The following is a 14,899-nucleotide window of genomic DNA, read 5'->3' on the forward strand; positions in this document are numbered from 1 at the left end:
ATAATGTGGATCAGTGACAGACGAGCGATACACACACGACTCCTCATACCTTCCACAGTACAGGTGAGGGAGAGGTGTAAGGGAGAGGTGAGAGGGAGAGTGAGAGGATGAGGGAAGGGTGAGAGGGCGAGAGAGAGATGAGAGGGTGAGGGAGACTGATGGTAGGGAGGGAAGTCGAAGCCACCAGTCCTCGCTTACCAGGATCACCAACGAAACACAACCAATCCGGACCAACCAGCCACGGGTCAACAAGTATTAGTAGTAAAGAACAAAATGCTCAGAGAGACGGACACCTTCCTTAAGATTTGCTAGACGATCTCCTTGTGTCCGTGACCCAGATAATGTAACACTTGGGTTCATCCTCAAGCCAGCCTGCCTGCCACATCTCAACACTAATCCACACCCACCAGCTTGGCCAATCCTCTGAACCAATCATCTCCTCAACCCTTTGCGAGTATCCGTGACCCAATTCTCCACCCGAATCTTACTTGGCTCATCCGCTAGACCGATCTCTGACTCAAGCCAACCCCCCACACACAGCTTCAGGTCAGCCCATGTATTGACTCCTGTCAGCCCAACCCACATAATGGATCCAGTCAGCCCAGCCCATGCATAGACCCCCGCACATACAGCTTCGGTCCAGCCCATGTCAGTCCAGCCCATGTCAGCCCAGCCCATGTCAGTCCAGCCCATGCACTAACCCCCAGATTCGTACCCAGCACCTTGCACAACACCACGGTCAAGGCGTCACCCTGCTAGTGGTCGTCTCCCAGTTATTTACGTCCAACACAACGCCACAATGACACGACCACCGTTACATCTCTCTCGTCACGCCTCAGCAAGCTATCGTATTATCCTGCAGTCTAAAGTGGGATAACACCCTTTTGCCCCCTTAACTGTAGAGTGGGATAACACCCTTTTGCCCCCTTAACTGTAGAGTGGGATAACACCCTCTTGCCCCCTTAACAGCACCACCAACGGCTCTTTGAAACCTGTAAGCAAGTGTCAAGATTCAGTATATTTCTCAAACTAGAAGATTTAGTGGTGGTATATTTTGTTTAATATATATCAGCTGTCAAGGATATAGACGAGGGTGGTCAGTAAGTTGTGTGATGTTCGTGTCATTTTGTACGTCTATCCACCCACCCACATTTACCCACACCTAACCACCCACCCACATCCACACCTCCCCACTGTGGCTTAAAACATCTACTCTAATCACTATACATTACCAAATCTCTCACGCCAGCCATTACACACATTACTATTTTTAACAAAGGCTCATCCGTGAGGCTTAATACTCCCAGTAATCCTCTCTACAATCAAGCAGAAGTTACTAGTACCTTGTGGTGGTGAGGATGGTGATTATGATGGTGGTGATAGTGGTGGGGGTGAGGGTAATGGTGGTGATGGCAAGGACAGTAAAAAACAATGGTGACAATGATGGCAATGATAATTATGAGAAACACGACCATGTGTGTGTGTGTGTGTGTGTGTGTGTGTGTGTGTGTGTGTGTGTGTGTTGTGTGTGGTGTGTGTGTGTGTGTGGTGTGGTGTGTGTGTGTGTGTGTGTGTGTGTGTGTGTGTGTGTGTGTGTGTGTGTGTGTGTGTGTGTGTGTGTGTGTGTGTGTGGTGTGTGTGTGTGTGTGTGTGTGTGTGTGTGTGTGTGTGTGTGTGTGTGTGTGTGTGTGTGTGTGTGGTGGTGTGTGTGTGTGTGTGTGTGTGTGTGTGTGTGTGTGTGTGTGTGTGTGTGTGTGTGTGTGTGTGTGTGTGTGTGTGTGTGTGTGTGTGTGTGTGTGTGTGTGTGTGTGTGTGTGTGTGTGTGTGTGTGTGTGTGTGTGGTGTGTGTGTGTGTGTGTGTGGCGACACAGCCCTGGGGTGAACCGGCATCCTGGCAGGAGGGAGGAGTAACCTTCTACCTACTGACTGATAAAAATCACCTCACCTGTCCTGCTACCTTCACCCCACCCTGTGTTGTGTTGTGTTGTGTTGTGTTGCGTTGCGTTGTGTTGTGTTGTGTTGCGTTGTGTTGTGTTGCGTGGTGTTGTGTTATTTTGCGTTGCGTTTTGTAGCAAGAGAGATAGATTGACAGCAACGAGTATGACGCTGGCAACAAATTCTACACGCCTAGTGAACAAATATTTCAATATTAATAACACAATAATACATATGAGTGGTGGTGGCGGCGAGTGAAACCAAATATCTCTCATTCAGACGATAATCGAATTCCGGACAAAATATACAAACTGACGCCACGAGTGACTGATGCCACACAGGACAAGTATTATAGGCTGGAGGCGTCAGCGTATTGACGGGTGATAAGCCATCATCCTACTGGTTTACCCGGATGGTTGACGGATAGTTGACGGATGTATTAGGCTTTACTGATAATAACAATGTTTTGGGTAGTGTTAGTTAGATAATGAATCATGGCGGACACACACACTGAAGAGTCTTAATAACTTAAATAATAAAACTACCTTCAGCAGGTAAGAGTTAATTATATTCTTAAAACAGGTTCTCTCATCTCTGGTCCGTGTACTGCATTAGTTCCTACCACTCTTGTTACTACACCATTACTATATTAAACATAATTAAATTCTCTAGACTGAGTATACAATATTCTCTTGGATGCCGCTGAGTGTGTGTCTGTAGGGGAAAGGTCTTTGTGTTGCGTGACCTTACGTGACCTATCCTCAAGCTGACACGGGCCACGGTCACTCTCGAGAGGGTAAAGTAAAAGTGGTCAGTGGTGATACATCTGACTGGATAACTAAGAGTGAGTCAGTCTCTCTCTCTCTCTCTCTCTCTCTCTCTCTCTCTCTCTCTCTCTCTCTCTCTCTCTCTCTCTCTCTAAGAGCCCGAGAGATAGTGTTGAACATCTGGCGAGTTTATCAGATCCTTTGGCTCTATATACACTGATGCTTTATGCCGGTTTAAACATGACTAATAGAACTAATATAATCTATGTTGCTTATGTGGACCACGGATTATACAGTCGATAACGGTTCAATAACCACAACCCCTCCAAACTGTTGCTAATAATACAACTTTATATATATGGCCTCCAACCTCCCCTTATAGCCATACCTTCCTTAATACAACAACAACAACTACTACAATACTACTCCTACTACCAATAATAAAAGTTGTAATAGTAGTAGTACAAGAAACGTGGTTATCGACAATTATTACTAGGAACACCATTACCCCTCATACTGCCTCGACCTGCAGGAGCTACTATATGCAGGGAGCAGCGGCAGTGTGGTGGGTGGTGTGGTAAAGGGCAGGGAGGTGACGTGACCAACAACACCCTCTTTGTCTCTCCCTCCCTCCACATCCCTCCCTTCCATCTCTCTCACTCTTCCTTTCCTCATTATCTTCCTCCTTCACCTTTCTCCCTTCCTTCTTAATCTCCCTCCCTCATTTCCATTACTAATAACAGACTCTCCTCCCTCTTCTCTTCCACATGCACCCTTCATCCTTTGCTTTACTCCTTCCTCCCTCCTCCTCCTCCCTCCTCCACTCCTCATATCCCCCTCCACCCATGAAGCAAACAGATCCTCAAAAGTTAATACACAAAATTTTCCTCTTAACTCTTGTAATGTCAAAACGCCATCCACCTGATTCACTTACAGGAACAAAGATGGCGGCGGCCTTTTGAAGCATTTGCATACTCGTATAATTTCTATTTCTATGATAATGAAATAAAAACATTGCTGAGAAGGTTGCAAATGGCGTCGAAATTGGCTGAGGACTCTGCTGGAGGAGAAAATGGCGTCGAAACTAGACTAAGACTGTAGAATGTCATTATGAACATAGCTCGTGTATATTAGCTCAAGTCAATCACACACACACACACACACACACACACACACACACACACACACACACACACACACACACACACACACACACACACACACACACACACACACACACACACACACAGCCTGAGTCATAAGGAACACCTCCTCGGCACAAGGATCCCCAATAATGATTCAATGAAGCGAGGCGACCAGGATGTTGGCTCCTCAGTGCAATACATCTCCTGCGCCTCCTTCAGGATTTTTTAAAGGATAGTAAGCTCAAGTTTCCTTTCAATTGTCTTATATAAAAAATGCACTTTAATTGATATAAACAACCACAAAAAGATTCAAAATGACAACCAAATTATGCATGACTCAACCTTAATTAGATGAATACCTGCACTTAACACAGGTAAATGGGTCAAAACAACCTACCCAACCAAAGACTCAGAGGACCTATCTTATTTTTCCCTCGTACTCGGGGGGTAGTGGTCGTGGAGGGGTGAATGGCCTAGTTACGGTCGAGTGTCACCAATTTGGACCGTCATTCTTGGTTGCATCTTTGTGGTGTAGCTGAGGTGAAGTGAAGTAGTCTGAGGTATTCTTACTTCTCAAGCTACTGTGTGTGTGTGTGTAGGGAGTAGTCGTTAGGTTCGGTTAGTTTTAGTTTTAAAATAATAATCTTAACATGATAATTAACACTAAACCACAACTTGAAGAAGCATTCCAAGATGTCTGAAGAATAAAAAAAAACTGAATATGTTCGAGAAAAAGTTTAATTCATCTCCAAAATAACACAAAAGTTTTAATAAATGTTATAAATCTCTGAAAGAAAGTAGGAAAATATAATTGTGTGTATTATAAAGTATAGCTCATGGTGTGTGTGTGTGTGTGTGTGTGTGTGTGTTAGTCGTCAGAGCTCACAGTAGTTAAGGCTTTTTAACTTGAGGTCATCTAGTGCGGTGAGTGACTTGTGTACAGTACGTGTTTTAATCGAGTGTTTCACCTGTATAATACAACAAGGTCTCCATGGGTGTGGTGGCGTAGGTGGGTGTAAGTGGATGTGATGGACGAGGATACGGGTACTAAGGTGCTAAAGGTGGATCTAGCTGGATAGGGTGGATGAAAGTGGATGTGGGTAACAAAGTGGTATAAGTCTTCATGTGGTACAGGTGGATTTAGGTGGATACAGACAAGCAATCACATTAGTTAACACTGGTCGTCCAACTCAGGCCCTCCAGTCGACGCTGAGTAATACACGGTGCCACGATGAAGCTGACAGACAGAGATACTAACCTGATAGAAGGTCTTGATGTGGTTGAGGAGAGCAGCAAGGTTAGCGAGTCGGGAGGCAGCGTCTGTAGGGTGACGGTTCACATGTCGACCACCACCGTCACGCGGGTCTCTGCAACAACATAACAATAACAATAATAAAAACAACAAAACAAGAACAACAAATACACAAAATACCAATAAAACTGTAGTAAATAATAATAATAATAAAATAACGGGGTGAGGATCATTAGACAAGAAAAGACATTTATACAGTACATAAAATGTTAGGAGTGGGACCATCTTGGCAGGGCACATCACCTGCCCCCCTCCACACACACACACACACACACACACACACCTGGTACATAAAAAGTACATGAATAATTAACACACATAGATATTTGTACCTGTGTAAGTGTTAGCCTGGCAGAGGTTTCCCAAGGGGCGGGGGAGGGGGGACAGGTGAGGACGGAGCTAAGAGCGAGGGGCGGTGACCTACCCACCTACGGTCACGCTAGACTACCATCACGCACCCTACCACACACACACTACTCACACACCACTACCACACACACACACGCACCTACACACACACACACGCACCTACTACCACACACTATTCACCTCACTACCACACACACGCACCTACACCCACCACCACTCTCACCACCATTCTCTTCCACCCACCACCATTCTCCTCCACCCACCATCACTCTCACCACCATTCTCTTCCACCCACCAACACTATCACCACCATTCTCCTCCACCAGTAAAGGATCACTGGTTATGTGAGAGTAACAAATCATGAATATAATATAAATAATTAATAAGAAAGTGAATCACTGAATATATGATATGAATAATGATGAACTGAACATATACACACACACACACACAAAAAGACTCGTTTAATACATAAATACCGGAGTTTTTTATGAGGGACACAGAGGCAGCATTTAATACCTTACATTATTAACAGAATACTCAAGGCTCTTCTATTAAATCTCTTTGACAACATAATGAATATCTATCATCTTAATGGTCTTTGTTGTATACTGCATGTTGGTCTTTAATAGTTAAGGTCTTTAACAGCTACGGTCTTTTATGTTGGTCTTTAGCAGTTAAGGTCTTTTATTAAGTTATTTTATGAAGGTCTTTAACAACTTAAGTCTTTTATTGAGGTCTTTAACAGCTAAGGTCTTGTACGCATCATTCGCAGGTCTTTTTTTCATATTAAACAACTTTAAAAATTATCTAATAGCTTTTCATATCTATTACTAATATTCCTATTTTATTTCTTAACTAATATTCCCACCGTCAGAATATTCCCTGCCCACCCAAATATTCTTTCCCTAATACAGTACAATGTCCTCAATTTCCTCTCATACTCAAAAATTTGCCTCCCCGTTGGAGATAATTCTTTCTCTCTCTCCCTCCTCCTCCCGCCCTCTGTTCTCCCCCTCCTCCCGCCCTCTGTTCTCCCCCTCCTCCCACCCTCTGTTCTTTCCCCGTATGTTTTTATAATAGTTCTACCCGGCCAGAACTCCATTTTCTAATACATATTCCCCCCCAATTCTCTTTTGACTCTACTAGTATATTCCTTTATGCCCTTTCTCCCTGGCTCTCCATCACCACCACTCTCTCTCCCACCCACCAACACCACCATTATCATCACCACTCCCTCCCACCCACCAACACCACCATTATCATCACCACTCCCTCCCACCCACCAACACCACCATTATCTCCACCACTCTTCCACCCACCAACACCACCATTACCTCCACCACTCTTCCACCCACCAACACCACCATTATCTCCACCACTCTCCCACCCACCAACACCAACACCATCACCACCAGCCCCCGTTTTAATATCACTAATCTTGGTATACTTTAGGTTAGGACACCACTCATTGTTTTACTCAACATACAGTATATGATAGTCGAGGCAGGCGTGACCCTCTGAGGACACGCGGGTATAAACACTACATATCCACCACAATAATATAATGATGTAAACAATAGTACCACAAGGGGATCCAATCGCTCTTTTATTTAAGGCAACAGATAAAAAAATATTAACCGAATAATGATGATGATGATGATGATGACGTGAGGGTATTTCTTGTTCCCGGGATGATAATGTTGTAATTGGTAAAGATTATGTACTTTAATAACATCTGAAGAATGTAAACAAGTCAACAACACCATCGACGAGGCTGTGACATTCCTGTAGTGAGTGTAGCAGGGCTGACTGGCTGGCTGGGCTGAGGAAGGGCGGGCGATCGACCGGGGCCGGCCACACGCTACACCCCCCATGCATCACATCACCAGAAATGCCGTGAGCACCGCCCGGATGTGTTCGTTCCGCACTAACTCGATTGATCGCGGGGGATAGTGAACTCTTCTCCACCGTCTTCACCTGACACTGATTCCAAGGGTCAACGACCAAAAGCTTATCTCCAAGATCTTGTTGATGGTGTAGCCAACGAGTCAGAGGATACTACTACAGCCTGGTGGACCATCTGTCTTCTGGAGTAATGTATCACGTTCTTTCATGACGACTCTGACAGCAATGTGTCACCTATTAGTCGTTGGCTGTGGTGTGTTTATGGTGGTACTGTGTGTGGTGCCCAGGGTTCATATACTGCCTAACGTGTTGCTACGTCTCGGTCTACTCTCTCCCTTTCCTACCCTCCCTCACTCTATCCTACCCTCCCTTGCTCTCTGCTACCCTCCCTCGTCCCTCCTTTCACTCACTCGCCCTCTTCTATCCTTCCTCGCCCTCTCGTACCCCCCCCCCCCTCCCTTCCTACTCTCCCTCACTCCCAATGACACAACACAACTTAGCTATTACGGTAAGAACTCCAGGGAGGAAATAAAGGCTTACGTGGCTGGACACCCATAATTCCCACCGTGGCGGCCATGTTGGTAATCTCTCTCTCTCTCTCTCAGCTGATCGACTCCCACGATTTATTTAACCAATACACGCCATCAAATCATGCGAAAAATGAATGACTTTACAACAAAAACAATGTAATGGTATGACGATAACACACGAGGGTCATTCAAAGGCTTTGTTTACACTACACACAAAACCACCGCCCCACGTGTTCAGTACAAACAATGTCGGGAATAAAACTCAGTAATATAACTTAAAATGAACAATAAAGTCACTAGAAAATAACTATAGATTTCTTGATGATGAAGGATAGTGGCACCGCTGTACACTTTATAAAAAACAAGTTGAGGCCATGAAGTAGTGTGTGTGTAGGGGGGGGGGGGTTATTCCTATTGTTTTAACTCTTTCCTGTCATAGAGTAGCAACAGCTCTTCACCGTGGCCATGCACTTCCTCTCTTTCCCCGGGTTCCTGTGTCCGCTGATCCACGCCACAACAAAAAGTGTGAGCCGGAGGGGGAGACACACACACAAGTACTACTGGACGTCACCGCAGTACGCCATCATCCTTAACCTGCCTGGCCCACTACAACACCTGCATGGCCCACTACAACACCTGCCTGGCCCACTACAACACCTACCTGGTCCACTACAACAACTGTCTGGCCCACTACAACACCTCCATGGCCCACTACAACACCTGCATGGCCCACCACAACACCTGCATGGCTTCGTTTCTACAATCTGCTTATAACACCTGCATGTCCCACTTCAACACCATCATCGCGACCCTCCCCCTACACCACGACCTCCTCCCCTCTACACCACCCTCCTCCCCACACCACGACCTCCTCCCTCTACACCACGACCCTCACCTCTACACGACGACGGGAAGCAGCCAATGTCATGAGGCAGGTATTGACGTTCACGAGCCAGTGTTTATAGAGAACACATTATCCAGATTACTACCTCACCACCACCACCTGCCGCCCCTCACCACCACCCACCGCCCCTCACCACCACCTGCCGCCCCTCACCACCGCCCACCGCCCCTCACCACCACCTAACACCCCTCCCCATCACTCAGCGCCGTAAAAAATCCCGCCGCCACAAGTCCTGCCTGGCGGTGCCCTAAGTGGATTCTTCCCCCGGCAGGAGAATTCATGGCCCCATTCATAACGTTACGATACTACAAGCTGATTGGCTGGAGCCTCAATCTATCAGCCCCTATCAGCCTCAACAGCATATGTGACCTCATCCACGACTTTACGATGCAGCTACCTGATTGGCTACAGACTCCTCCTATCATGACACTAGCCACTTATGACCTCAGCCGTGACGCAAGGATGCTGGTACCTGATTGGCTGGAGGCTTATGATATAGGAAACTGGGCGACTTCATAAATATTGCTACACTGCAATTAGTTGATTGGCTGAAGGTTCCTCCCATCATGATACTGGATACTTATCTCATCCATGACGTCAACAAGCAGGAAGCTGATTGGCTGAAGGTTCCTCCTATCATGACATAGTACACTTATGACTTCAGCCATAACATGAACAAGCAAGAAGCTGATTGGTCAGACACTTACCCAATCACCACCACGATATTAAACCCTATACTGTCTCTTCTCCATCAGTCAACATATTTCTCAAGGTCATGTGCATTGAGTCTCTAGATAAGAGAATAAAGACCAAGAATTATATTAACGATCCTCTTGATAATTCTGGCTCACGTCCTTACGATATATCTTCACTACCTCACAAAACAACGCGTTAAGTCAGCGAGCCACGACAGCCGGGGAAAATATTAGTACTGTGGAAAATAAATACCGCCATGCTCTTACAACAACAGCTGGGAAATGAACTAAAATAAATGAAATTAACTTTATTTACTTATTTCCCTTTTAAAATAAATAACAAGAAAGGGAACGAAAATGAATAAAAAATCAGCTTTATTTACTTTTTCTCCTGAACGTAAATTAGTAGTTTAAATGAGACAATGTAACTGGGAAGCTTAATTGAGTAGTGTAAAAGAGAAATGACTGAAGCGAGGCTTAAAGCTTAAAATGACAAGGAGCTTAAATGAAGAGCTTTATTGAGAAGGAACTCACAACTACGAGCATAAATGAGAATGTATAAGCTTAAAGGAGAAGCTTAATTAAAAAAAATTGAACAAAACAATACAAAAACCCCCCCCCCCCCCGACGTCCACAGGGATGGCCGAGGTGGTGTCTGTCTGTCTGTCCGCCCGTATGACCCCCACGTCCAGCTCGCTCCTACAATCCATCACCGGCCGCCGCGACAACTTCCCCGCCACTGTTAAACTCGACACTTGAATTACAGAAACAAATTTGAATATCGCAACAATTTTTATACAGAGGAAGAATTAGACCCACATTTGAGCTTATCTAAGTTGGTAATTCTAATGTATTTATAAATGTACTGTATGTTGTTGTTAAAGTCATCAGGTAGTTATGGTAATTAAAGTTGATTGGAGGTAAGTAAATATATCATTGTAAAAAGGTTATGATTTGGTATAATTATTCATGAATTATTTAACGATGGAATGATATATAAGGACAAATTTTCTACCACCACACGCACACGCACACACACACACACACACACACACACCTACAGCAACAACCGCAGTCTATATCGTACTACACTACTACAGTATACAAGACCTCAACTCCTGAGAACATGACACCATCAACTGAATCACCTCATGAACCCAACCATCAAGTGTTCGAACAACTCCCCGAGCTATTAAGTGAACCCATGAACCCACCAGCAACTCAAACAAGGAATCAAAAGAACCCTCATGAACCACTAACCCAGACACGTGGACCACCATCAGAGGCTCGTCTAACTTGGCAACCTTGAACGAGAATAAAACCTCAGCAGCTCTCCTTCCTTCCCTCCCCGCCCCTCCTTTCTTCCTTTCCTCCACACCCCTCCCAACTTCCCTCCCCCCCACACAAACTTATCCCATTAAACTGTAGTGGACGCTGTACGAGAGGCTCCTTCATTACCCCGACTAGAGCTACACTGCCTGGTGATAGTACACAACCTTCCTCATGTTTGTGTTTACTTCAACCACAACAACCACAACTACAACACCAACAACAACACCTACCAGAACACCAACTTAACCCCACAACCTACAAGAGACAAAATAAATAATTATATCATTCCTCTTAACTTGTATTTACACTTATAATAAAAATATCTCAATGACCTAAGACTTTGATCAAGAGACTAATAACATGGCTCCAACATCCATCTTCCTACACGTGTTGTCACCCAGAGGAACAACCCCAGATCAGTCTCTCAGAAGATCCACAACAACGGCTGGACCTTCAACAACCCTTTCCTAGTTGTAATCATAATCAGACACTCATAAAACCCTTGACTGCTCCTCACAACTCATTTATTTATTTAGAGGAGAAAAAGATGAAAGCCTTGACTGTTTCCTTTCTCCATGTTATTAATTGGAGGTGAATAAGTGCAAGGTTAAGCTGACGTAAACAACAGGTGAGGTAGATGACAACAAAGGCTGGCACAGGAACAGCCTTGACTGCCACATCCTGTAAGAGTTTAGGTCAGTGTGTGTGTGTGTGTGTGTGTGAGAGGTCAATGTCGGAGGCGGTGATAAAAGGCGAAAGGTCGACACAGGAGATATATGTGGGAAGACTGAGGTGATTGGTTGTTGTTATTGTTGTTATTGTTGTTTATGTTGTTGCCATTGTTGCTTTTGTCATTATTACTGTTAGTGTTGTTGTTGTTGTTGTATCTCCTCTACCACCGCCCATGACAGGCTTCACCCTTCCTATAACCATCACTATACAACTCTTCTATTCTGGGAGCACAGATCAGGTAACACACTGGCACCATTTTCCCAGGTAATCTGCTTACATTCTCACCTGTCAGTGCCACGCCCCCACCACCACCCGCGCCCTTCACCCTACCCTCCCCCGCCACTCACTACCAATACGCCCACAAGACGCACACCCTCCCTTGTCACTCACCATCACCACGCCCCAACCGCCCGAGTCCTTCACCCTACCCTACCACCCCTAACCACCACGCCCCTACCCACCCACATAATACCCCTACAACTCACCGCCCTTCACCTACCACCACCACCTTGACACCATCAGGAGAAAGGGAATAACCCAACTCCCCACGCCGTCAGTTGTGGTCATATATGATAGCACCATAAAATAACGCCGGTGCTGGAACAAGACTGACGAAGGTGTGTGTGTCACTGACGAGAAAGAGAGACGGCAGGCCCTACAAACATTAAACTACTTTATAGTTAACACAAAGGCTCAATGATAACAACCATGGCCGCTACTACATAATGCTATTCTAAATATTCAAAAACTCAGAAAACAAAACATTTTTTTTTCATACATCAGAAATAAGCGGCTACACTATACATTACCCAACACCACACCATACACTATCAAACGCAACAAAAAATACACCATACACTACCAACACTACAAAAGTTCTACACAAACATTCTTCACAAGAACACAAACAAGACGCGAGACAAAACAAATACATGACACAGGTACAAAAATAACTCCCTTAGTACGACTCAACTTGTACACAAAAAGGTGAAGGTGTTGGTTGGGGCGACGCTAATGTGTGGGGAGGGAAACAGCAGTGTGGGTGACGCCTGGTATCTCGAGAGGGGAGGGAAGGGGAGGGAAGGGGGGAGGGGAAGGGGAGATGTACACCTGTCCACAACAAATACTCACCTAGTAAGTAAGGCTGACAGGTATAAAGAAGTTTATTTACAATACGCAATATACGCCATTATGTGAGGCTGATAGAGAGAGTTCACTTCCTAAGCTCCATCTGATACACGCCGGTAAGTATAGACGACAGAACGCTATATACGCCGCTAAGTCTTGTTGACATAAAGCTCATTTCTTTTATGAATTATAAACTATGTCACCATACAACCCTGTGACGTAATTTCTGCCAGCGCCTCATCATAGCCTGAAGGATTGATTGATTGATAGTGGTAATAAACATCCCTGGCGCCGCAACTAAGGAAGGGAAGGTAACCAGATGGCGCCAAATAACTGTGGTTATTTACGACTGTGCGGCTGGTCCTGGTACACACTTCCTGCTGCTGGTGTAGATCTTCACTACAACAATACTAGTAGACACCTGTTGAACCTGTGAAGATAAACCTAACCTAACCTAATCTAACCCAACCTACCTTTCACCACTAAACGAGTCCGTACTGTTTGATCCTACTACAGTACCAGGAGACAGCGGTAAGACACCTCATGTTGTCGCCAGTACGGGTGAACGTTCGTCTAGCTATCATGAGAGTATCAGTGCAGCTAGTTGTTAATTGCTCGTGCTGGCGCTGTTTTTATGGTTTAGGTCTAATACCTCAAGATTACCGAGGCGCTCAGGTACATGGCAACACCTGGTGACGTCAGTACTGAGTGGACGACAATGTGAAGGAACGAACCCGAGGAGTTACGAAGATGGTTACAAATGTATACTAGTATCGAAGTTAGAATCCAGGCGTTGCAAGTCCCAGTCCTCAGTTCGAGTCCAGGTAGAGTATATTTCACCTGTATTATTAAATGTGGACAAAGAATAATTAATAGTAGAGTGGAGGGACGATGGCGGAAGTTCAAGTCGTGTATGTTTGACTGATTCCGGGTTCAAATTAGAATCTTTTTAGTTCAGTAAACCGTGGATGTCTCGCTAAGCTGCACCTGACTGACTGACTCACTGCAAATTAGAATTTTTTTAGCTCAGTAAAGCGTGGATGTGACGCGTGGCGGGGCTGGTTGACGGAGGGCGGAGTAGAGGTGGAGTTCCTTCACCTCTCCCTGGTGGTTACTGGGTCACTGTCCCGTGAAGTTAATGCCTCACACCTTCCATCTCCTGTGTTAATAATACCACACCCGGGCTGAGCAAGACTACACCCTCACCACAGGACAAGAGCACGACGAATCAGACCGAACTACAACACCCACCGCAAGTCTCTCCTGGAAATTATTATGAGAACACTGACCTCCACCATAGTGGCTGAGTGACCTTGACGCTACACGCCATAGTCACACAAGAGTTCGATGAAGAAGGTGAAAAAGTTAAGGCGATCTAGATGAGACAACTACTGTATGTCCTCTGTGAAGTATTAAACACAGGGGAAAACTTTAGTCCTCTGGGGATGAGTTACTTGTTTATTATCAAATGAGACGAGAGTGTAGTTAGGCGAGGTAGACTGCTGGAGGTGGTGAGTGAGGGGTTCTGTACCAGGAGGAAGGGAACCAACGAAGTCAACACCTCAAGGTCACCCTCCATCATCAAGGTTAACCTCCCGGATATCCTTACTGGTCGGCGCCGTGGGAGATCTACCTAGCGACTCGAACAGAAGACGACTCACTCAAGGTCGTTAAGGGTCAGTACCTACCTGCCGTCTGTGAACCATCTCAGAGGTCGTGATCACCCCCCCCCCACAGCTGTTCTTGTTAGGGGGGGTGAGGGGAAGGGGGTGGTTGGGGGGGAAGCTAATTATGTCCAGCACTATTAATTACATTTGGTGGACTGCTTGGTAGGCCTCTGTGGATTGTAAGATTAGATTTTTAAGCTGAATAACTGATTGGATTTTCAAGCTGCTGTAGGATGGATGGACAGACGGACAGACGGACGAACACTACTACTACTCTGAATCAAGTATGACGGTAATCCAGCGATGCCACAATGATATGAGTCAAGGGTGAGTCACAAGTTCGAGTCACAAGTTGGGGTAAGAGTTGGGGTGAGTCACAAGTTAAGGGTGAGTCACAAGTTGGGGTGAGTCACAAGTTAAGGGCGAGTCACAAGTTAAGGGTGAGTTGGGGTGAGAGTTAAGGGCGAGTCCAAGT

General features: G+C 45.5%; 1 protein-coding gene across 1 annotated transcript in view; it reads right to left on the reverse strand.

Annotated features, from left to right (window-relative positions):
* Positions 1-14,899, reverse strand: part of LOC121871980 (probable GPI-anchored adhesin-like protein PGA55) — a 179,968-nt gene that overhangs the window by 95,593 nt on the left and 69,476 nt on the right. Inside the window, exon 3 of the mRNA XM_042374601.1 lies at positions 5,106-5,214. Within this exon, the coding sequence (XP_042230535.1) occupies positions 5,106-5,214 (109 nt within the window). The remainder of the gene's footprint in view (positions 1-5,105; positions 5,215-14,899) is intronic.

Source organism: Homarus americanus, unplaced genomic scaffold, assembly GCF_018991925.1.
Source record: "Homarus americanus isolate GMGI-L3 unplaced genomic scaffold, GMGI_Hamer_2.0 scaffold51476, whole genome shotgun sequence".
Taxonomy (NCBI): Eukaryota; Metazoa; Arthropoda; class Malacostraca; order Decapoda; family Nephropidae; genus Homarus; species Homarus americanus.